Source organism: Haliaeetus albicilla, chromosome 9 (assembly GCF_947461875.1).
Source record: "Haliaeetus albicilla chromosome 9, bHalAlb1.1, whole genome shotgun sequence".
NCBI lineage: Eukaryota > Metazoa > Chordata > Aves > Accipitriformes > Accipitridae > Haliaeetus > Haliaeetus albicilla.
The window spans coordinates 28,392,935-28,415,344 of NC_091491.1; the positions used below are offsets into that span (position 1 = coordinate 28,392,935).

At 52.7% G+C, this 22,410-nt stretch overlaps 1 protein-coding gene across 9 annotated transcripts; it reads right to left on the minus strand.

Annotated features, from left to right (window-relative positions):
* Window positions 1-10,151: 10,151 nt before the first annotated feature.
* Window positions 10,152-22,234, minus strand: ZIC4 (Zic family member 4). Of its 9 annotated transcripts, XR_011326190.1 has the most exons (5): window positions 20,568-22,234; window positions 15,987-16,099; window positions 15,775-15,903; window positions 13,711-13,833; window positions 10,152-13,507 (listed from the first exon to the last, which is right to left on the minus strand). XR_011326190.1 is itself a non-coding variant. In XM_069792279.1 (4 exons), the coding sequence occupies exons 1-4, from the start codon at window positions 21,784-21,786 to the stop codon at window positions 13,807-13,809; spliced, it is 1,488 nt and encodes a 495-aa protein (XP_069648380.1). In that variant the 5' UTR covers window positions 21,787-22,234; the 3' UTR covers window positions 10,152-13,806. The 9 variants fall into 9 exon arrangements, 8 of the variants coding, with proteins under 8 accessions (XP_069648380.1, XP_069648379.1, XP_069648377.1 ...); XM_069792279.1 differs by having other exon boundaries at window positions 10,152-13,833; XM_069792276.1 differs by lacking the exons at window positions 10,152-13,507; window positions 13,711-13,833 and adding an exon at window positions 15,097-15,274.
* Window positions 22,235-22,410: the final 176 nt, after the last annotated feature.

Here is a 22,410-nt window from a genome sequence, read left to right on the forward strand (position 1 = left end):
GTATGACTTAATTAAGCTATTTGCAGCCTGATGCTGCAAGTCAACGGGTGTGCAAGTGGATTAACAATGTACTGTTCTCGTATCCTCAGGATGGTGCATAATTACTTTACTGGCGGTACATATCAATTTTTGATGATTGCAGAACACATGCTCACTTTACCAACAAGCGCTTTAATAACTCTCCATTGTGTTTTAAAAAAGCGTTGTTTGGAAATATTTGGAAGCCTCTGCAAACAACGCTCGAGGTTCGTAGCGCGAGGTTCAGACCCGATCTATATTTGATGAAGTGCAAAGGCTGCGAGGCAGCGCCCGTCCCCGCCTGCCCGCTCCCCGCTCCCGGGGCCGGCGCAGGGGAGCGGGGCCGGCCGGGCCGGGCGCGCCGGGCGTCGAGGCACACCGGCGGGCCTCCGGGCGGTCCCCGGGGAGGGAGGCGTGCGGAAGGCGGGGGCGGGCGGGGGGCACCGCGCCCCAACACATGCTCCTGACATTTGCGAGAGCGGAGTAATGCAATTAGGAAACTCGATTACAGGGCGGCGGCGAGGCTGGGGGAGCCCCGGGGCTTTGTTCCCGAGAAGATGGCGCCCGGGTCTGGCCGGCGGGATTTGGCGTGCGCCTCTCCAGGCAAAGGTGGAGGGGGACGAGCGCCGACCTTTCCGGGGGCAACTTAATTTCTGCAGCCTAATCGCGTTGGGGAGGAGGGTACCATCCATCCATCAGAGCGCGCTCACCGCACGGCGCCGCGCGGGGACAGGCTGCCTGCCCGGCCGGGCATCGCCGCGCCCGGCCCGGCGCTCTGGGGCGCCGAAGCCGCCCGGACAAAGAGAGCGAGGGGAAAAACCAGTGTCATAAGGGTGCCGCTCCCCCTTGGCCCGCTCGGGCGTGGCTCGGGAGTCCGGCCGGGAGGGCCTCGGCGCTCCGGGGCCCGCCGGGGTGCGTGGGTGCGCCGGGCCGGGGCTCCGGCGTAATCAAAGGCCCGTGGCTTGCTTGACCTGGGAGGGCACTGAGCAGCTCCCGACCGCAGGGGATGGCCGGGGACCGGCCCCGGCCGGGCGGGCAGCAGCCTGCGGGCGCCGGGCGCGGCCAGTTCCGCGGGGCCTGCGCGGCCCCCGGCGCCCCGCTCCGCGCCCCGCTCCGCGCCCCGCTCCGCGCCCAGGCGTGGTGGCGCTGGTGCTTCGGAGCCTTCCTGGAAAAAGTCGATTTGTTCTTGCACCTGAAGCAGGTGATGTTTATGCAGAGACATCTGAATGACAGCAGGAGTGAAGGACAAATCTAATAAAGCCTAATAAACCGTGAGAGTCTAAATGTCATTAAACTTACAAAGATGAGACTCCAAATCACCAAAAAGGTAAATGTCTTCATTAGTCTGATCTCTGAAGACTGTCGAACATTTCATTAATTTATAATTTATGATTGTTTGACAAATATTGAAAAGTATGTAAATATGAGGGGGATAATGTCTTTTCTGCGGGAGATAAGGAAATGACCCAAACTGTACGTGCCTGCTAGATTACACACGAGGTTCCATCTATCTGTTATCAAACTGTGCTTTCCCTTTATACAACATATTGTGCAACTGACAAGTGAAATAGTGCAGATAAACCAATGGTTTAAAACGTAATAAAGACAACAGCCATTTGCATTTTTTACATTTTATTACAAAGGTAATTTACTATGACACATTTCTGAATGTAATTTATGAAAACATTTTAAAGCAATTATATAATGTATACAGCACTCGGAGACACGGAAAGTCAGATAAATAATAATCTTATGGATCTTCAGAGACTTTCTATAACGCTGAAAATATAGACTTTCTCAGGAACAGCAGTAAAACATAAAATCATAGAAATAAAATGCACAATGATGTAATAAAGAGGAAATGGGTATACTTCGAACTGGAATTGCAACATTAGATATTCAGGGAAACAATCTCATCTATTCCAAAGAACTAGATCATCCCAGATTTTTTTTCCCCTTCCTCTGCGTTGTGAAATAGGCTTCTTACAGGAAAGAGGATTTCTGAGGAAAACGCCTTGCGCCCCAGCCCTCTTTGGCGGACCAAGAAGCGGACCTTCCAGTGGGGATCCCGGGGAGGCAAGGAGCAGCGTCAGTCTCTCCTCGCCTCCCCTCTGACAAAGGGGAATTACGAGTTTATTATCGCTCTTCATCTCGGGGGGGTGAGGGGCAAGGAGGCGCTGCTTTGCGCGGAACTCGCTGCTCGGGGCCGGGGCCCGGGGGTGCGGGCAGGCCCGGGCAGCTGCCGGCCCGCCCGCCTGCCCTCTGCGCACCCCTCTCGGCAGGACCCGCTGAAGGTTTCCACGGCCTCCCGCTTCTCAGCACGGCGCACACTGGCTCACGCCCCAGTGGAGCCCGCGGCGAGGTTGCCACCGTTTCGGTGGGCGAGGGGCAGGGGGCGGCCGGGTGCCCGGCGTGGGGTCCTGCGCCCCCTCCGCCGGCCGCTCCGCGGCTCTGCGCGCCTGGCGCAGGAGCGCTTCGCTGCCTGACGAGGAGGGCGGGGAGGCGCCCAGAAACCGAGAGGGGACAGCATCGCCTGGGAAATACATGTCTCCAGGTGCCTCCGTAAGGTATTTGCACCAAGAGGGTCAGCAAACCCATGGCGTGCAACTGCCTGGCTTTTTTTTTTTTTCCTTCCCCCCCACCCCCCCCCCCAAAGCCACCCAGTAGACAATAAGCCACGGAGCAGGGTTTTGTAAAAGCCCCGCATTCCCCAGAACGGGCTCTGTGTCTTTGTCTTTACATAAAACAGTGCCCTTTGGCCAAATGTGCCTGTAACGAGCTTGTAAAACAAACCAGAAATCTCAGCTCTTCCTCGAGTCTACAAGCAAGTCGCTTTATTCCCAAATCTTGCAAATATGTTAGGAGTGTTAGAAGTGGGACTAAAACCCCCCTAGCAGAGCTGGTTACCTGCTGTGAGCCTCACTGCCACAGACCCTTTCACCAGACATATTAAATCTCTTGCCCTAAGAAAACAGGCACTTGTCACAATTGAAACCCGACGTATCGGGGCAGCGGGATGTAACAGTTCAGGGAACTTTATATTTTCCCCGGAGGCCCTTCCGAGCGGAGGTCCCTAACGCACCTCCCCCGAGAGGCCTGAAGGCTCTGCCCTGCCTTCGACGTCTCTGAGGGCCACGGCCAGAGAGGAGCCCCTCGCCGGTGCCCCCTGCCCACCGCCAGCACCGCGCCTCTGGCCCGGCGCGCAGTTAGTTAGGGGGCCAAAGAGATTTCGACGAGATGGCAGGTGATTCCCCTGCCAGAACCCCGTTTTTTATGCCCCCCCCGTCGGTTGTCCTGGCTGTGTCCCCCGACGGCAGGTCCAGGTGCCAGCCCCAAGGCCGGGGCTCGGCAGGGCGGGGGCGGCGGCAGCGCTGCCCGGCGCTGGGAACCGCCACCCCGGCCCCCCAGCAGCCGGGGACGGGTGCCGCCAGCTATCCCCCCCACCCCCCACCCCCGCCCTTCGACAACACGCTGTCATTCTTTCCCAGCTCTGAAGTATGTGTTTTATTATAGATTATTTAATTTGATGAGCAACATTCCCACCGCCCTGAGCACAGTCTAAGTGGAAAAAGGTTTACTTGGCATTGCGAAGCGATTTCAATAATAATAATTAAAAAATAAAAAGAAGCCAACGACGCGCAGACAAGCAAAAAAGCTCTCCAAATATCGCCAGAGGGGCTGAGCCGGCTTCCACCGACCTGGGTCGCGAGGTTTTCCACCCAAAGGAGCCCTCATCTCTTTTTCGTAATGAAGCCAAGGAACAAGAGGTGTCCTGTCCTACCACCCCACATCTGCTGCCAGGGCAGGTCCTCCCCGCCCAGTCCTTACCCGGCTGTTTGCGAGCATCTTGGCCGACAACTGGCAATTGTTGAGAACTGGCAAAATGTCCCCTGTAATCTAAGTTCAATATATGTCAGGCGATGGAAAGACACCGGCAACTCATTTTTAGGGCGTAAATGATTTCTTACGACACTCGCGGGTTTGTAACTTGCAACGAAAGGAGGAAAAAAGGCAGAAGCGGCCGGAGGCTGGGCTGGGAGAAGCCCACCGATCCCTTAGTCATAAAAGTGTACAATGGAAAGGCTTTATTGTCTCTCGTTAAGCAGTTCATAAGTGACCCCGTTTATTTCTGAATAGCCATGTTTTGATGACTTATAGTATATGCAAAAACAAACTTTCCCGCGGTGTTTTTTTTCTCCGTCATGCTTTTCTTTTCAAACAGCCAGATGATTTTAAAAAGAAAAACACCCAGAAATGATAAATCGCGTCGCATAGCTAATGGCTGGAGGGCACGTTTACCAATTCATAATCATTTATTCTTGGTGATGTATGACCCTTACTCTTAAATCTCAAAAGCTTCTATTTGAAGGTGTAAATAGCTTTTTCCCCCCTTGCAGTAAACCTTACTGCATTAGCAGTGATTGATCTCCTGTACAATTCGTCCCAGAGTGCTATTTTAGAGGGGGAACACTGGCTTTTGGAGATTAACTGGGGAGTCTGTTACATATTAATGAACCTAGGAGATATACTAACGTTTTGGTAATTTAGTTATTTGTGTCTATAGCTTTCGCCGTTATTTTCTCTTAGACCCCCGCGGTTGTTATACATCGAATTAAAAAGTGGTCCTTCAGCATCATTTTTTCAGTGGCAACTAAACGCCATTTAATGTGAAAAACAAATGTTGACTTGTCTCTTGAAGGAAGTGTGTTTCTTGGCAAGACATCAAAGTGTTTTAAACTGTATTAGGAGGGTTTGTTAGTTTTCTTACCCGGAGCCTACGGTAATGTAAGGAAATAGCCTCCCGGCGGAGGCAGCCCGGCGGAGGGGGGAGCGGGCGCTGCGCAGCGCTGCACAGAGGTGCCCGCTCGAGAGGCGGTTCGAGCTGCAGCAGGAATGCACGGGCACCTCTTCGCTGGGATTACAGCCTTGATTAACGTGCTAATGAATAGGGATGCTAAAGAGTCGTCCGGAAACCCGTCTGCGAGAAGGAGGAGTGAGAAACTCCTAGGCTGGGCTTAGCCTGCAGAGAGACCAACCTAACTCAAATGCCATTAACCTACTGCTCCTTAGCAGACACTCGGGTAAAACACCTCGGAAATGTCTGAGACGGGGCCGAGGCGGAGGCAGGAGGTGGAATCCCCGCTGGGCTCCAGCCTCTGCCCCTGCAGCTGATGCGGGGCTGCGGAGCGGGCAGGGCAGCCCGGAGCAGCCGGGCCGGGCACGGTGCACTCGGCGGTGGGGCGGACGGTGTCCGGCTCCCCGGCGGAAAAATAGGGTCGGGGGGCCGGGGGGGGGGCGGCGAGGGAAAGGAGCCCGGCGGTTCTTTGCAGCGGTTCCGCTCCCTATTAAGTTTGACGTCCTGCGCGGATTTATAAATTAGGCTTCATTATGCTCGGAGGTCGTTAAAGTAGGCAGCTCGGCTAAGAATTAATGCGTGCAAACCCCCTCGCTACAGCTGGCCTCGCCCTGAGCTATGTGGCGGGCTCAGAAAGCAGGCGGAGGCTCCAGTCACTCCAGTGGGCAAGGAGAGACACCGGTCCCTCTGCCCTCTTCCACGCCATTTGGCGCCGGTACCTAAAAGGCTGAAGCGCAGCTGGCCACTAGCCTGGAGAGAGCATGGAGCGGATCCCCAAGTCAAATGGATCTGCCCTTATTTTTGGAGGGAACAGACATGCTTCTCCCCCCGCGCCCCGTCCCAAAGTTAAACGTTTGTTTAGGACAAACTCAAGAAGCAACAGTCTTTGCGAGAACCTTGTTTTCCCCTTCTCCTCGTGAATAACAAAGTGATCATAGGCTACTCGGCCAGTTGGCGAGGAGAGAACTTTTGTTTTCTGGGGCGATTTATGTTCTTTATAAATATGTGGTTTGGAAAATAAAAAGAGACTTGAAAACGTTGTTACAATGAAAAAGGACAAATTAGAAGACATTTTCTGTGATCAAAGGAGGAAGAGAAAGCGAGTAGGGGTATTCAAAAAGCTTGACTTATTCACACAACTCCTTTGGAGCCCAGGGGCAACAAGCGTGTCTTACATTGAAAAGGCGGCTCTATTCAGAGTGCAGGTGCGAAGTGGTGTGGCACATTCTGCCACATTATGTAAAGGTTGTTGGAGATTAGTGTTCAGACTTAATAACTAAAGCGCTTGATTTACATTGGAAAAAAGCCCCCTCATCCGTGAAAGCAAAATAATTTAACGCGTGATCATTTCGAGTGCTGCTGATATCCTAATACTTGCATTGTTCTCGGCCAAGTACTAGAGGAGCGCGGATTGATGCTTTTGGGAACCTATCATTTACAGCCACTGAACTCTGCTCAGAACTGGAGGTCTGGAGGAGAGATAAAAGAGGGGCACAAGAGAAAAGTTTCACATTAGGGGGAAAAAAAAGAGAGACAGAGAGAACAATATAAATGTGACAGTTCCCCTCCTCCCCACAGACGACTCCGCGCCTCCTGCCCGGTGCCAGGGCGAAGCAGCGCCCAGGTCTGGGGAGCCGAAAATTGGGCTCAGGGCTCAGGCACTTCTCTACTCCGCCTTCCCCCGTCGGAGCAGAATTACTTACCTTACTAATTATTCATATTTATGTAAATGTCATTAGTTAATGTAACTTTCTATAAAAAGATAATCAGGCGAGAACGGAGCATAGGTATTACCTTAAGTGCATTGGCTCTGGTTGTTTCATTCATATGTTAATACACGTGATGCAGTAGTGCCAGGCGTGGGGAGGGGGGAGAGGAGGGGAGAGGAGGAAGGCAAGGGAAAGAAATTAAATAATAATAACAAAGCCCCACAAAGGCTTTAAGTTTGCATCGCGGGATCAAGGAGCGCGATGCCTTCTGAGGCACGAACAAAGGGGGACCCGGCGCCGTCCCAGCCGCGGCGGCTGCTCGGGCATTCCGGCAACTTTGGGTGGCTTTTTTGTTTGTTTGCGTCCCCTCCTCTCCTGGAGGAGAATTTTATGCTTCAAACCGTTTCGATCTACCCAAACCCTCGTGCCGGGCTGAGATCCTCCGTTCCCGACCGACCCGAATGAAAGTATCTTTGTACGGGACACGCACCAATTAAAATTGCAATACCTTTTTTGCATCCCTCTTTAGTGTAAGCATTTTAGGGCCATTTCCATAAATTCTCCGCGAGAATAAAGGCTATAATGGGAACAAGGTGAGAAAGCTGTTAACCATTGTTTCAGCAAGAAAAGGTCGTAAGTCAGGCAATTGGTGTCTGACCTGTCAGGATAAGGTATAAAGGCTTTATTCATGCAGTCGCTCACGATTTTCTCAGCTCTCACAAAAGTGTTTTTATGATTCTGTTTTCTTACCTCGTTCCTTAATTAAAAAGCTGAATGATTAGAATAGCACCTGCATAATGTCTGGACGACGCCTGCATACTAATTCGCGAGTCTTTACATCTAGTAATTATAACATAAAATCAGAGATTGAATAAAACAGAAGGATTTTGCCCCTAAAGCCCTGCTAATCCCCTTTTAAAAGAGTCTGCTGAAATAATTCAGAACAGTTTCCGGAAGTTGGATTACCGACTCTTTTTTGACTATTTACAATGAAATGATATTTCACACTTAAAGGAGTCTCTGTATTTCTACAACAGGTTTTTAAAGGTGGCCTGTTTTCTAGACAATAACAATCCAGTGACTCCTTCTTTCTTTTCCTACCCGGTCCCCCCCCCGCCCCCCCTCCCTTCCTCCCAGCAAGGTCTTCATCTTTATCAAGTACATGCGAGGATTAATCTGTCCTCAGGTAGGGAGAACAAAACCTCCCCCCTTGAAACCTCCCTTTGACTCCCCACCCCGGGACTCCCAGCCTGGCCACCCCCGGCCCCGGCGGGACGAGGGCTGCGTGAGGGCAGCCCACCTCTGCCCAAGTTCAGATGCACCCTGTTTCCCAGCCGCTCGCAGGAGCAGGCAGTGGAGCAAGGAGCTCCCATTGCTTCACTATTGCCCCCACAGGGCAGAGGATAATTTAAGCCAGCAGTGACTAGTCAAAAGTTGGAGAATAAATTTTTCTCTTTTTTTTTTGCGTCTTCCCAAAACAGCTGGGGGGGGGGGAGGAGGAGGGGGGCCGGGATGGGCGCCTTTGTCTGGCTTTCAGGGTGGGCTGGAGCAGGTATCCTCAGGGGCAGCAGCGAGGCAGGGCGAGGGCAGGAGGGAGCCGCTGGCCGCGGGCAGCGCCGGCTCGGGGGGGGGTCCCCGGCCCGGCGGGCGGCGCAGCCCCGCACGGCTCAGTCGGGCCCCCCCGGGGGGCTTCCCCAGTCCGTGCACACCAGCACAGTGACCCGGAGACAGGTTTTGCAGCAGTAATGAGCCGATCCTCTGGGTAACACTGACTTGGGGGAAAAGAAAAAAAAAAAAAATCAGCCGCTTTGTTGAGGGCGTCCTGTTTATTTTAGGGAAAAGGTTTCCTCGTAGCCCAGCGTGCTCCAGCCCGGCCACGGGGTCGACTGCGGCGGTTGAAGAAGAAGCAAACGAAGCTGATGCGGGGATTTCCGAGCGCGGGAGCTGGTGCCCGACGCCGCGGGGTCTCGTCGCCTAATCCAGGCGAGCTAGCGCGGTCCTCGCCTCGGAGCGGGGTAGCTCCAGATGCAGGAGAAGTTGAGACCAAATTTAGCCTCACGGGAAAGCTGCAGAGGTTTCTCTGAGCTGCTGCCATCATTGGAAACACCTTAATCTGTTGTGCTTTTTTTTTTTTTTTTTTACTGTTAAACAGTTGTTTTTGCGGTGACTTCTCTCGTCCCCCCTCCTTCTCCTCCCCTAGTGTAATCCTGCAAAAACTCTAAATCATCTACGAGAAAATGGAGTCAATGTGTCATTCAGCATTAAAAATCTGGGGGTTTTAACTAAAAGCTTTAATTGCTGTTCTGGCCCCTTTATAACCATGGGAACGCCGTGCTCTGTTGGGATCTCAGAAATGTTACATACTCCTTAAGCAGGCGCTCCCCTTGTTTGTTTACTCTAGCCTACTTTCATTCATATCCCAGGAATATTCTTTCACCACGCGACACACGAAAAGACAAAGGGTGTAAATAAACTAACATATGGCCCAGAGGTTTTAGAGAAGCTGGAGCCGCTTAGCAAGTCATGTGGGTGATACTGGGAATCCGACTTCTCTCCTTCCCCCACTCCCGCATAACCTCTGCTTCCCTGCGCTCTCCTTCTACCTTCTCACGATAAGTCACGCTCGTGTCGCGACCGGCTTTGGGGGACCAGCCGTTTTTTTCTTCGGACTGGAAAAATCAAGGCAGCGAAGGGATGGGGAGGGATGGGCGCACGCCTGTGCGTTTGTGCCTCTAAAGCAGCTGGAAAACCCCCTTTGACATGACCAATGTGCGTGGAATTGTGTGTACACACGCACACGAGCCCTGGACGCGGTCCCTCCCGGGTAGGGGGGTCCGGCCCCGGGAAGCGGAGCGCTGCGGGCCGGGCCGGGCCGGCCCCGGGGAGCGGGCAGGCTGGCGGGGGCAGAGGGGAGGGCTGAGCAGTCCGACGCACACAGAGACACTTGACAACGACCTTTTTTCAGTTTTTCTTTTTTTTTTTTTCTTTTCTCCCAATTGTAATCCGTTTCAGGGTTTCTGTCCCAAAGAGCCTAAATGGTGGCTGAGCCGCCGCTCAGGCTGGGGAGGTGCGTTGTGTTTAACCGCACGCTGCACCTCCTTCCCCTCCGCTTCTCCCGATAAGGCGGCGGAAACGGGTCTCGGTTACTGATTCATATTTCTAATCTTCCTTTCCTGAACATACAATGTTCTTTTGTTAAATGAATGGTCTTTAATTAATGCACTTGCACAATGCGGGGGCTTGCATGGGGATCGATGATAGGAAGCAACAGGGGATGGTTCCCTCCAAAATGGTTTGTCAGCATTGAGAAAGAAAAGGCAATGTCTATAAAAGGACCACTAATAATGCCCACACGTCTCTCACCATGTTGTCTGAGGGGACATTCCTTCCCTTGTTGACAGTCAAGTGTAATAAGTACATGTCTTCGCTCAATCATTATAGACCATAGAATTGTATTCTTTAATTAGCATGTACTGTTAGCCCTCCTTTCCTTTATGGGCCATTTTTTTGTCTTTTACAGACCAGCAAAAATGTTTTCCTTCGGTTCTTTTTCTTGAATTCTTTTCTTTCTTTAATTATTTTCTGTCTTTTTCTCTCTCCCTTTCTGTAGTCAAATGTATTCTTTATTGACAATATTCCTACCGGCCAAAGCCAACTTTTTGTCATCTCTCTGTGTTAGGCAACTTCTTTCAAGTATTCCTTTTTTTTTTTTTTTAAAGGAGTCAAGGCAGCGCGCATGCGCACGACGCCTGCCGGCTTTAGGACGGCTATGTGCCCAAGGCTGCTGCATCCCTCGAAATTGCAAAGCTGAGGTTTAAAAAGTCATGAGAAGAAAAGTCTGAGTATGTTCGGGAGCTGCGAACCCCTGCAACGTATTAAAATCGGTTAGAGGAGTATGCAAGACGACGAAGGCTTACCTTCAGGTTACTTTAGCTGACGAATTTCCTCTCTTAGAAAGAAAGAAAATGCTCTAAATCCTCCTAGGAACCTTATCAAAAGTGTCACTGTGACAGGGACTCATTTGGGGGGGGGGAATTCTTCAAACAGTTTCATCCCTCACCCGCGCCGCCAAAACAAAAACCCCTCGGGGGCGAGGGGAGCGGCAGCTTTTCTCGGGGGGGCTCCGGCTGGAAACTCTCGCCAGTACCGAGAGTATTAGTGACCCCAGAACCGCAAACTGCCCGTGCAGGAGTCAGGGTGCCACGGCGGAGGTAACCGGGGCGGGGGGAGACAAAGGGACAGGGCTCCACTTGGGTGACACCGGGCTCTGTTATCACACTCACACTCTGCACCTCGGTCAAGATTTAAAGTACAATTCATTTGAAGTCTCCGATCTGAAAAATGTTATCTCAGAAATGAAGCCAAAGAAGTGTTTTGTTTTGTTCTTTTAATGCAAATGCCAACCTAAAACGATTAACATTAAAAAGAGGTTAAAGACCAACAAAAAACACGCATTAGTACTTGATTGTACACCACATTAATAGTACACCGGCTTGGGGAATTTTTTCCCCCAACTAATACAAAAACCAACAGAAAGACAAGGTTGATTACACAGTGTTTTAGGAATGGCTCGGTATCATCAGTACAAACACATATTTTAAAAGTGCACATTTGTAAAAATAACCATAGAATTGAAACGCTTATAAATATTTATTGTAAAAAAATCCAAATATTAAAAATAAATAGTATGTTCAAACACACAACAGAACATTCCTTCATTACCAAACACGTGATGAAGGAAAATACGGAGTATAAGAAGTCTGGAAAGAGATACAGCGTATCAGCATTGCAAATGTTTTTTTGCGAGCTACATTTTCAGAGGCTTCTCCTCTGTACAGTTCACAAGGAATGTGGTAGATTTTCCCATAAATATGACAAGATCCAGAATTAATAATAACAATAACAATAATAACAATAATAATAACAGTACCCACTTCACTGCAGTTTGACTCGGTCTTTACTTAGGAAAAGTCCCATTAAATTAATGGGGTTGCTTAGAATGGCAGGATTGGGCTCAGATCATTCTGTAGCAACTAGAACAGAAGTACACTGATGAGTTACAACTTCAAGGGATTCGTGTTACGAACAGAGCGTTGCATGATCTCCAATGAGAAACTACTAAATAAACCTTGACCAGGGAATCATTTCAATATACACCGTGATGTTTATAAAATGAAGATACAAAAGGGATGCAGTTTGACTACCTTTACACTTATGGACAATAAAACATGAGAGCATATGGAAGCCATCGCTTTGAATGCGTCAACAACTTCGATACGTTGCAGTATATACATGCTTAATAGGTATTCGGACTGTTAAAATGATCAAAGCCTTTACTCTTACGTCTACGCTCTTGATTTCACTCTACTGGAAAGAAAACGTTTGTTGGTCACATAGTGGTGTTAATGAAACCCAACATTTCTGCCTTCTCCCAAGAATCGCATTCTGTGCAGCATATGTGTAGGAATAATTTATTAGACGGAAAAGTTCAGAGGATAAAATGCAAAAAAATGGACATCATTTCAACTCTCGAACAGTAAGGTCATACAGACATCTATGGTGATCTGTACACAGACAGAGTTTCACACAGCCACAGCCACATATATCCAGATGTATGTCTGTACACAGGATTCGATAGTTTGGTATTTTCTGCACCCTCTGGACCCCTAAAGTTATCTTTAAAAGTTTGATTTTATCTCTTTAGAAACGGTTTAAAGCTAACGGGCAGGGTGAGTTTGACAGAGAGGAGAACAAATCGCTGACAAAGAACCTTTTACGTTTCATCAGCGTTGTTAGGACGACGAGCAGGAATTTCTCAGATAATAACTCCCACTTCAAAGATTTCTCAGCTCAATAGAAATTGGACCATCCTTTTTATTCAACCACAAGGGCTGGCACTAAAGACGACTCAACTGTTTGAATTTTTTTTCATCGTGTTTATTTTTCCCCTATTCACCAGGGTACTTGGATAAAATAAACAACAAGACAATTACTGGAACATGGACTTCTAACTTTCCCGGGCCCATGGCCCAGCGCCCATGGCCCCGGCCGTGCGGGTGTCAAGTTCCCCCGCACCGCGGAGCCTCCGCTCGCCGCCGCGCAGCGCCGGCCGGCCGGGCCGGGGAGGCAAGGGGGGCACTGGCGGCTCCCCCCGGCCCTCGCCCCGCTTCCCTTGGGTCATGGGGGGCTTCCATCGGCACACCTACTCCCTGGGGCCGCAGCAGCCCAGGGCGGCGGGGGGGGTGTCTTTCGGTCCCCGTCCTCTCTTCCCCCGCGACGGGGGGGGAATGGAGAGGGAAGAACTTCTCGGGCTTCGTGGCCGGGTTTCGCTGGGAGAAGGTGGTCAGAAATACGGGGAGAGGGGAGGGGAGCTGGCCCCGAGCCGGGCTGGCAGCCCCTTGCTTTGGGGAGGAGGAGAGCGGGGCTACAACCCCCGAGTGGAGCTGGCCTCGGGGGGAGGGCGAAGGCCAGCAGACCCCAACTCCGGCGAAGTGCATTAGGTGGAGGAAGTATATCTCTAGCGGGGAGCAGATTGAGTGTATTAAGCTAGCATGAAACCAAAGGTCAGTGCAAATGTATCTTAATAGACTGTCTCAAATGGAGTGTGCCTCCTTTGAAGGCCGCTTGCTATTGCTCTCCTCATTACCATAGCGATCCTAACGTGGCATGCTGATGCACCATAAAACTCACACTTTCAACCCCAAAATCAGGCCCTTTGAACAACCCGAGCTTGATTAGACCTTTCTCCTTTTCTTTTCCCCCTTAAAAACCATTTCCTTGCCTTTAGAAACTTGCCCTCAAATCCCAAACGCATTCTCTGATCCCGGCAGAAAGCAGAAACAAAAGTGAGCTGAGGCGACGGTTCAAGCGGGCCTTTTCTTCCTGACAGTCTTATCCATTTTTATTATGGTCTGGAACAAGTGCCCTGTTCGCGTGGGTTTTGTTTACCGGAAATTAAATGAAAATGATTTAGTTCGCGTCAAACAAAAATATATACTTGTATACACAAGAAAAAGGGCCTGTTAGACGTAAATATTATGTCCTTAATGAAAAGACTGGACGGGCTCCAGACTTCGCCTTTCACTATTTAAGTATGACTTGCCTATTGCCATAGAAATCCTAACTTACCATGAAGATTCACCGTTGTGAAGAAATACTTCTTTGTGCGAGCTTGCTTTGATGTCTAAGGCATAAGATTCAGGCTTTCAGCTGCGTCTGTCTAGATTACCTTGAGAGCAACGGGGTAGACATCTGTAACAAGCAAATGAAAAATTAAAGGTGATTAGCCTGCACATCCAAATACTTCTGTAAATAGAAAAATAAAGAAATAAACACATCTCAGGACACGATGGAAGCACCCTCCCTGCCCGCAGCTGCCTTCTGTACCTCTCGATTTCCACGACACAAGTTTCAAGGGCTGCAGAAGGGCACAGTTTTCCCCTACTTTAGGCTCCTCTCTCGCACATTTCTCCCACCTAGGTAATGCCCTACGTGTATTCCCGGTAGCGACACGCTCTTGTCACTATTCGAGGTGTTTAAATGCACAAGTTGTCGAGTTTGGGCGAGTGAAGAAGGGACCCCCGGCTTGCTGCCTTGGGAGGAAAATAAAGCCGCATTAGCAGAGGAGGCGCTGGGCCGGGGGGTGGGGGGGTGGGTTAGCCACTGACCAGCTATTCGTTTGCCGTAGCTTTATATTCAGATATAAACATATCGTATATAAACGTATATAAACATATACGTGCGTGCGTGCATACGTGTACAGCTGTAGACACACGCTAACCCCAGTCACCTGGGTGCAGAGGTGATGCAGCAGACACGAGAAGATGCGGTTACAGCAGCCTTCTGTCTGCGCTCAGCAAGCCACGGAAACCTCTTCCAGCAGCCCGTGCTATTTATTTGCCTATACTATCTGGTATTCTTAAACATCATTAAAGTAATTAAAACGGCACCATTCGGCAGTTTCAAGCTACCCCAGTGGAGGGGTTTGTTTATTTATTTTTTTTTCCCTTTCCTTCTTTCTCTGAACCAGAGGAGTGAACACTGTGGCTTTGCGTTGGGTCTAGCTTGAAGCTCCGGGGCGGGATGAAGATGCTAAAGCCGCGTTGCCGGGCCGGTACAGGCATTTATCATCGGGACTGTTCGCAGGGCGGACGCCGTGGAGCTGCGGCCGCGGGTCCCCGCGCTGCCGGGGGGGCTGCCCGGCCCCGGGCCCGGCCCCGGCCCTTGCCGTGACGTCACCGAGCGGGGTCTGCCCCCCCCCCCGCCCCCCCGGGAGCCTCAGCGCCCACGGTTCAACAGGAGCCACGCTCCGGGTGGGGACGGGCATGTTTGGGTATTAGAAGTCATTACCAGTGGGAGCTAAAATGGACAGTCAATCACCTCACCCCCCCTGGGCCTTTCTTTATTAGCGACTACTGGGAAGGGGAGGGGGGGAAATATATATATATATGTATTTGTATACGGCAAGAGGGAAAAGTAAGGAGATTCTTTACAGACACGTCCATCGAACGGGTTAATTAATCAAAGAATTTAATGGATCCATTTTGTACAGTTCGGTAACAAATAATAGTTTATATATATATATTTCTTAAAAAACCGCACTCTCACAGCAAATCGTGGGCGAACAGAACACTGCAGCACACGGCACTGGTGACAAGAGAAAATCCGTACAGCCAAAATCTGTCTGAAACCACTTTGGTCCTCCGGGGAGGGGAGGGGAAGAAGGGAAGGGGATGCAAATCAGCGAGCTCGTAACCAGCCCGGAGCGGGGCGGTCGGGGCGGGGGCGGTGTGTGGCCCGGAGCGGGGAGGCGGCAGCACCCCGGCCGAGGCGGGAGCGGCCCTCCCGAGGGCGAGGCGCCGGCGGCGCAGGCTGGGGCCCGCAGGCTGGGGCCCGCCGGCTGGGGCCCGCCGCCGGCCCACCCGCGCACTCCGCCGCGCGTCGTCTCTGCCTCCGCCGAGCGCCTGGCTCGGCGTCTCCCGCTCGGCCTCCCCTGTGCCCCGGAGCGGCGCTCCCCGGCCCCGGCTGGGCGAGGGCCGCCCGCCGGCGCTCCGCCGCCCGCCGGCGCGCCCTTAGCAGCGGGGCCGGGGCTCGCCGGGGGGGCGCGGCGGCGGCGGCGGCGGCGGCGGCGGCGGCGGGGGGGCGGCGAGGGGCGCGGGGGGGCCGCGGAGCCCCGCGCCCTGACACACGTACCATTCGCTCAGGTTGGCGGCGGGCTGCGCGGGCGCGGAGGGCTCGGCGTGGGAACAGGAGGCGGGGGGCTCCCGGCCGGAGTCCGAGGAGGGGGACACCAAGGAGGGCGTGGAGGACTCGTAGCCGGAGCTGGGAGGAGGGGATTTGCAGTGCACTTTCATGTGTTTTCTCAGGGAGCTGGGGTGGGTGTAGGACTTGTCGCAGCCTCTCACTTTGCAGTTGTAGGGCTTGTCGCTGGTGTGGACGTGCGAGTGCTTCTTCCTGTCGCTGCTGTTGGCGAAGCGTCTGTCACAGCCCTCGAATTCACATTTGAACGGCTTCTCCCCTGCAGGAGGCAACGGGCGAGCACAGCCATTAGCGACGGCGGCCGCGGGGCAGGAGCCGCGCACCCCGGCACACCCCCCCCTCCACCCCGCCCCTCAAGCCCGCACCGTCCCCGGGCCCCTCTCTCCGGCCCCGGCACGGCTCCTCTCTCCGGCGCAGCTCCCCTCCGGCCGCCGCCTGCCCCCCCCCCCCCCCGCCGCCCCCCGCCCTGCCCTTCGCCGCCCGCCCCGCCGAGCTCCCCCGGCGCCGCCGCCCCGTGCCCACCCGGCTGCGCAGCCGGCTCCGCAGCGGGAGCGCCCTGCCCGGCCAGCTTCTCCTCCCCCTTCCCCTGCCCTGTGTGTCGACGTGGGGGTTTGTGCAAAAGACAAAGCCCCGAGATAAGGAAAACTTAGAGGCCAAGTGCTCGTTCCGAGCAAAGAACGTGTGCCGTCCCCGCAGACTCGGATGTCCTGCAGAAAGAGCGGTCAGTGATTTATCCCTGGGAAGGTCTTTACATTAAATACATTTCTCACACTCCCCCAGGTGCACGTGGAAATATTATTCATAACCCGGCTAGATCACATCTCTTCCACTCCATTCGTGCACCGGTTACAATCCCGTGGAAGATCCGCATCCCCCCCTCCTTTCCCCGCTCCCCGGCGTGCTGGTACCGTGCGTTAAGGCACAACATCTTTTCCAAAAGACGCCGATTGTGAGGGGCAAAAGGATAGAGATTCAGCAGGAGGATGACTAGGCCGGTGCACGGCACTGTCGCGAGGGTAGGATTCCCTTTTCATTTGAACCTACTCAGTCATGGAAGGAATTGCAATCGGGATTAATTTGTCTCGTAATATGATAAGTGACGTTAAGCATAATAGCAATACAATCGTGTTGCTGGAGTCGTGTGAAAGTTTAACCTCGGATCGTGTGGACCGGGCATGGTACACGATACAGAGGACGTTTTCAAGGAAACATGCCACAGACAGCTTCGGGATGAAATGATGACTACGTTATCGTCGCTGATAATAGCGAACTGCAAAACCCTGCTCGCCAAGCAGCACCCGGGTCCTGCATCCACCGAGTATGAAAATAGCCTCCTCACCCGTCAAAAGCCAAAAAGTATCTGGGCGCAGAGGACACCACAAAAATACACGGCCGAACCTTAAACCTGAAGTGCAAACAAAGCCACTGTGTTCACCATCATGGCGTATGTGGTCGACAGGACTTGCAATATTTGTAAAAGCTTCCAGGTTTGGGGGTTTTTTTGTTGGTTCCCCCCCCCCCCCCCGAATATGTTGGGGCTTTTTTTTCCCCTCTCAGTTCGTCACGATTAAATTTCGGAGGGACGCAGCCCACCTCGTGCTCGGCTGCGAGCAGAGGCACATAAAGGAAGGCATTCCAAATATTTCACATGAATGCACTTTATGCAAGGAGGGTGGGAAAAAGCTCATGGCTCAGCGTTTAAAGTATGTCCCTTCCGCACTGTAAGAATCAATGAGGAGCTCTCACCTCCTGCGCCGCTAACATTTGCACAGAGGATGGGTAAATACCTGGCGTTAGAGAGAAGGGGGGAAGAGGTTAAAAATAAGGTCTCTTTGAAAACAACGCGGGCCCTGTAACCAAATACCGTCGACATACAGCGGTGCATATGCATAGACACACGCACGCATATAATCTAATTACGGTTTCACGTAAGGAAACAATTTGACCTTCAGCATCCAAGTTGAGACAACAAATCAAGGATATTAGTGTAGTACAAGCAAGCAGTAAGTTAGGAGACCCCAGGGAAAGCCATCCTCATAAGCACTCTGCTTGTGCAAAGTGAGTTCCATTCAGGTAAAAGCGGGCTGCGGCGCATTCCGCGTCCCCGAGAGTTGAAAAATGTTCAACTTCGCTTAACCCCCTGAAAGAGCCGCTGAAAAGTCCCTCCGTACAGTCGGGTTGCAAGTGGGAAGAGGGCAGCATTTTCTCAGCTGCCCGGTTTGCATTCTCTGAACGCCTCAATAAAGAGGAGCCATCCGAGCCATTTGCAAGTATTCCTTTCGCGAGAGCAGGTTTTCTTACGTGGAAATCCCTACCCGGCAGGGAGAGGACATTTTACAGGTCCCGGCTGCCGCAGCCGGGGCACGGAGGTGCAGCCACGCAGAAAGTTCCCCGGGCGATGGAGGAGCGCAGGATCTGAACCGCCATTTTACCCCCACACTTGTAGCTGGGCAAAAGTGTTCAGTGAAATTCAGCTTGGAAATTGTGGCATAATCCCCCGTCTCCGGGAGTGGATTAAGGTATTTACAAACTTCTCCGGGTGGGTGGAGGGAGGATGGGGGGGCTGGGGCGGGGGGGGGGGGAGCCGGAGGTGGCGGCCCCCGGGCTGCGGGCGAGGCGCGGGGGCGGCGGGGGCCGCCCGGGAGGGAGAGGGGCTCCGTCCCACGCCTCGCACTATTGTTCCTGGCCCGCTGGGAAGGCGGCGAAGCGATCCCTGCCCGTCCCGCTCGTCCCGCTGCTGCCGCCGCCTTCACGGCCTTATCCTCCAACCTGGAAAATTCGCACATCGCCAGAAATCCCTCTGCCTGCTCCCCAGCCTCGGAGAAATCAGAAGTCATTAATATTTGAGGAGGCAATAATTTTCCTGTTGAATCTAGAACTGTCTTCATGAATAATTCGTAGCGAGTTCTATTAGGGTTTCAGAAACATTGCGTTTTTGACAACTTCTGAGTGTTTAATAGAAACGGTGGAACCATAAAGGCCCTGCAGGAGTTTTCACAATACAGCAATTAATCACCGGGAAAGTTAAAGCGAAAAGTACAGGCGCGCAGAATGATGTTTAATAAACGCAACCCTCCGATCTCGGGTTTGCCCTGAACCTGCCTCTCCGATGTAGGTCAGTTTTCCCAAGAATTTAACCATTTTCTGCTTCAGAGACTTCAAACAGTGAGGCCGTTAAAGAGCAGTAAAAGTTTGTTTACTTAAGAAAAACACTGTCATTAAGGGATGAGCTCTCCCGGTTAATGGCTGTACCTGTGCTGATCTGCCAAGGAACTGGCTCGGAGACAAGTTATGTGACCCGGGGATACTCCTTTCGCCTCGAAAAAGGGGGCCGAGAAGGCAGCGGAGGAACACAACTTTGCTATCGCCCCCCCCTCCCCTGCACACAGACGAGCTATTCATAGAGCGATGGAAAAATAATTAGGTGACGAGTGACGGTCGCTGTAAAATCTCTGTGCTATGTTTAGACGATAGCGATACGAAATTAGTATATGTTCTGCATATTATATCACGTCGAGTTGTAGCATAAAAATGCAACTCCTGGAAGGTCAAGCCCTGCACCGAGCATGGGGGAAGGGGAGTTTTATGAACTGGAAGGCGAAAAAAATCGTTTGGCTGTAAGCAGATCTTACAATAGGATTATGTAGTTTCCCTCGCAGTACAGAAGGCTGTACAGAAGGGAATGGGAGGTGGAAAACCCTACACTGGAACAGATTAAATTTTCCAAAAGGGGCTTATTTCTTATCTTCTTCTTCGGGGGGGGGGGGGGGGGGAGGAGGAAAAAAAAAAAAAAGCGCCAGCGCTACAGACTACAAACATCGGCTGCTAAACTAATTAATACAACTTCACAAGCTGCTCCTGGAAGTGTGAAAACTTTCTACGTGCAATTTCATTAATTATAAATGCTTTCCTGGCCGGAAGAGTTCAAACGTAGTTTTGCAAGATAGTCCATGGAGTTACTTTATTTTCTGGTAACTAGAACTAACAGATGTTTCTGACACATGTCCCAATTTCGCTTAACAGATCTGCAAATGACATTTCAAAATGTACAGGCCGAAACAATACTGGGTTTTCTTCTCTCTATTTTTTTTTTCCCCCTCCCGAGAATCAGAACTTGCAGCTCCCCATATCTGCGAACGCAGAGAGTCGTTGGAAGGCAATGCTCATTAAAAATGTCAGTGTTATTCAGATCAAACATTTGAAACTCCCTCTGCCCAAAACAAAACTGTTGAACGAAAAGGTCGCAGCTGTGTTATTCTCACAATGTTCGAGCAGCAGCATCTCAGCGACATCAGTCAAAACTGACTAGACAAGTTGTAACTTCTATTGTTCACTTTTAATTTGTGAGCTTGCACAATGATTTCATTTTTTCCCCAACTATTTTAAATTGAAAAAAAAAATCCTCGCCCGTGTGAATAAGCAGAAATAGCAGCTATATCACTCGATATTTACACAGATCTACTCGCATAAACATTACAGCAGCCTCTCCGCACAACCAGAAAAAAATATGGACGAGAATTCTGAGATTTGTTCTCGCTCTCCCTTTCCCCCCCCTTTTCTCCCCCCTCCTCCAAACGGTAAAGAAGCAAACAAATCTGAGAATTTATTTTCCAGAAGTACTTGGCGTGCATTCAATAACAACGCAAAGGATACATTAAAAACAAAATAAAGCAAAACAGTATGCTGAATAACACAGAGAGAGAGTAAAGAGAGCTTTACATACTGACCTGTATGAGTTCTTTTGTGTATTTTGAGATTCTCTGATCTGGCAAACACTTTGCCACAGCCTGGGAAAGGGCAGGGGAAAGGTTTTTCACCTGTGTGGACTCTGATGTGATTTACAAGTTTGTATTTGGCCTTGAAAGGTTTCCCTTCTCTTGGACACTCTTCCCAGAAACATATGTGATTGGACTGCTCGGGTCCTCCAACGTGCTCCACCGTGACATGAGTCACCAGCTCGTGCATCGTGCTGAAAGTTTTCGAGCATAATTTTTTGGGAGTCTGGTCCAACTCAATCCACTTACAGATGAGTTCCTGTTTGATGGGCTGCCTCATGTAACGAAAGAAGGCACCCGGGCCGTGGTGTGGAGCCAGATTCACGTTCAGATTCATGCCACCGTAGCTATGAAGCGAAGAAGCAGCAAAAGGATCTGTCCTGGAGGCTGGTACTTGAGTGAAATGTTCAGACCTGGCGTACATTTCTCCAGGTAACCCCAGTCTTATCTGTCCGTTTAGATGGCCACCTGGAGCTGCATGGGGAGGCTGCTCATGGAGTCCAGTGAACAGAGAGGGATTCCCAGCTTCTGAGTGGTGGTGGTGGTGGTGACCATGGTGTCCGGGGTAGCTACCTGTTGTTGAGACAAACAGTCCGTGGTGAGAACTTGCAGCGGGGTGCTGCTCGGTCAGCCCTGGCATGAGTGGGGCCGGCAGGTCTCTGCGTATGAAGAAGTCCCTACCTGCTGCCAGAGCCTGGGCTGGGTGAGAGACGGGGTAAGGGGCTGCTGGTGACTGCGCCGGGCCAAACGCTCCCGTTTGACTAGAGACCACCTCGGCTTGGCCTGCCATATGATGATGATGATGATGATGATGATGGCGGTGGTGGTGGTGGTGGTGGAGCTGGTGGTGGGGATGAGGGGCAGGGCTGAGCTTAAGGGCCGCGGGGTGATGCTGAGGAGGAGGATGAGGAGGAGGATGGTGGCGGTGCCCCATGTGTTCTGGCCGGAGCGGGTGCGGCCCGAGGCGGGACTCGGCGGCGTGCTCCCCCGGCTGCGTGGGTGCCGTGGCGTGGGGGTGCCCGGCGAAGCCCGGGAAGCCTGTCATGCTCTGAGGGGGGTGGTGGTGCTGCTGGCGAGGAGCCCCCGCCAAGTCTACTAATCTCAGCGCCGCGTTCCGCCTGGAGAGAGCAGCAGGGTCCATCACTGGGATCCCCAGAGCATCCACGCTCATTAGCTTCTAACGCTAAAAAGTCACCTGACAGCGGGAGGAGAGAGACACGGCGGAGGGGGGGGGGCGAGGGGGGGGAACCAACTTTTGTTTTTTCTTTCTTTCTCCCCCCGAAAAGTTTCCCGGTCCCGCCGCCCCGGCGGCGGGGCGCACGGGCGGCGCTGCCAGCGGGTGGGCTCGGCGGGGCCGGCGGGGGCTCGCTTTTGGCGGCGGCGGGCCGGGGAGGTCCCCCCGCGCCGCCCGTCCTCCCGCGGGGCCGGCGGGGAGCCCCGCGCCGCGCGGCCGCGGGACGGGACGGGACGGGGCGCGGGCGGCCGCGCGCCGCCTCCGGGCCGCGGCGCCGGCCCCGCCGGCCAAACAATCGCCGCGCCTTCCCATTGGCTGCCGCCGGGGTGACGTCACCGATGACAGGTCCCGCCGCTGACTGAAAGGGCTACGGCCCGGTGCGGCGGGGGGGGGAGGGGGTGTGCGCGCGCGGGGGAGGGACTGCGCATGCGCGGCCGCCGGGCGTCCCCTTTCCCCAGGCCCCCCCCCCCCCCCCCCGCCCCGCCACACACACCTCCCCGCCCCGCGGAGCCCCTCGGCTCGGCCCGGGGGCACGGAGGAGCCCGCGGCCGCAGCTCGGCC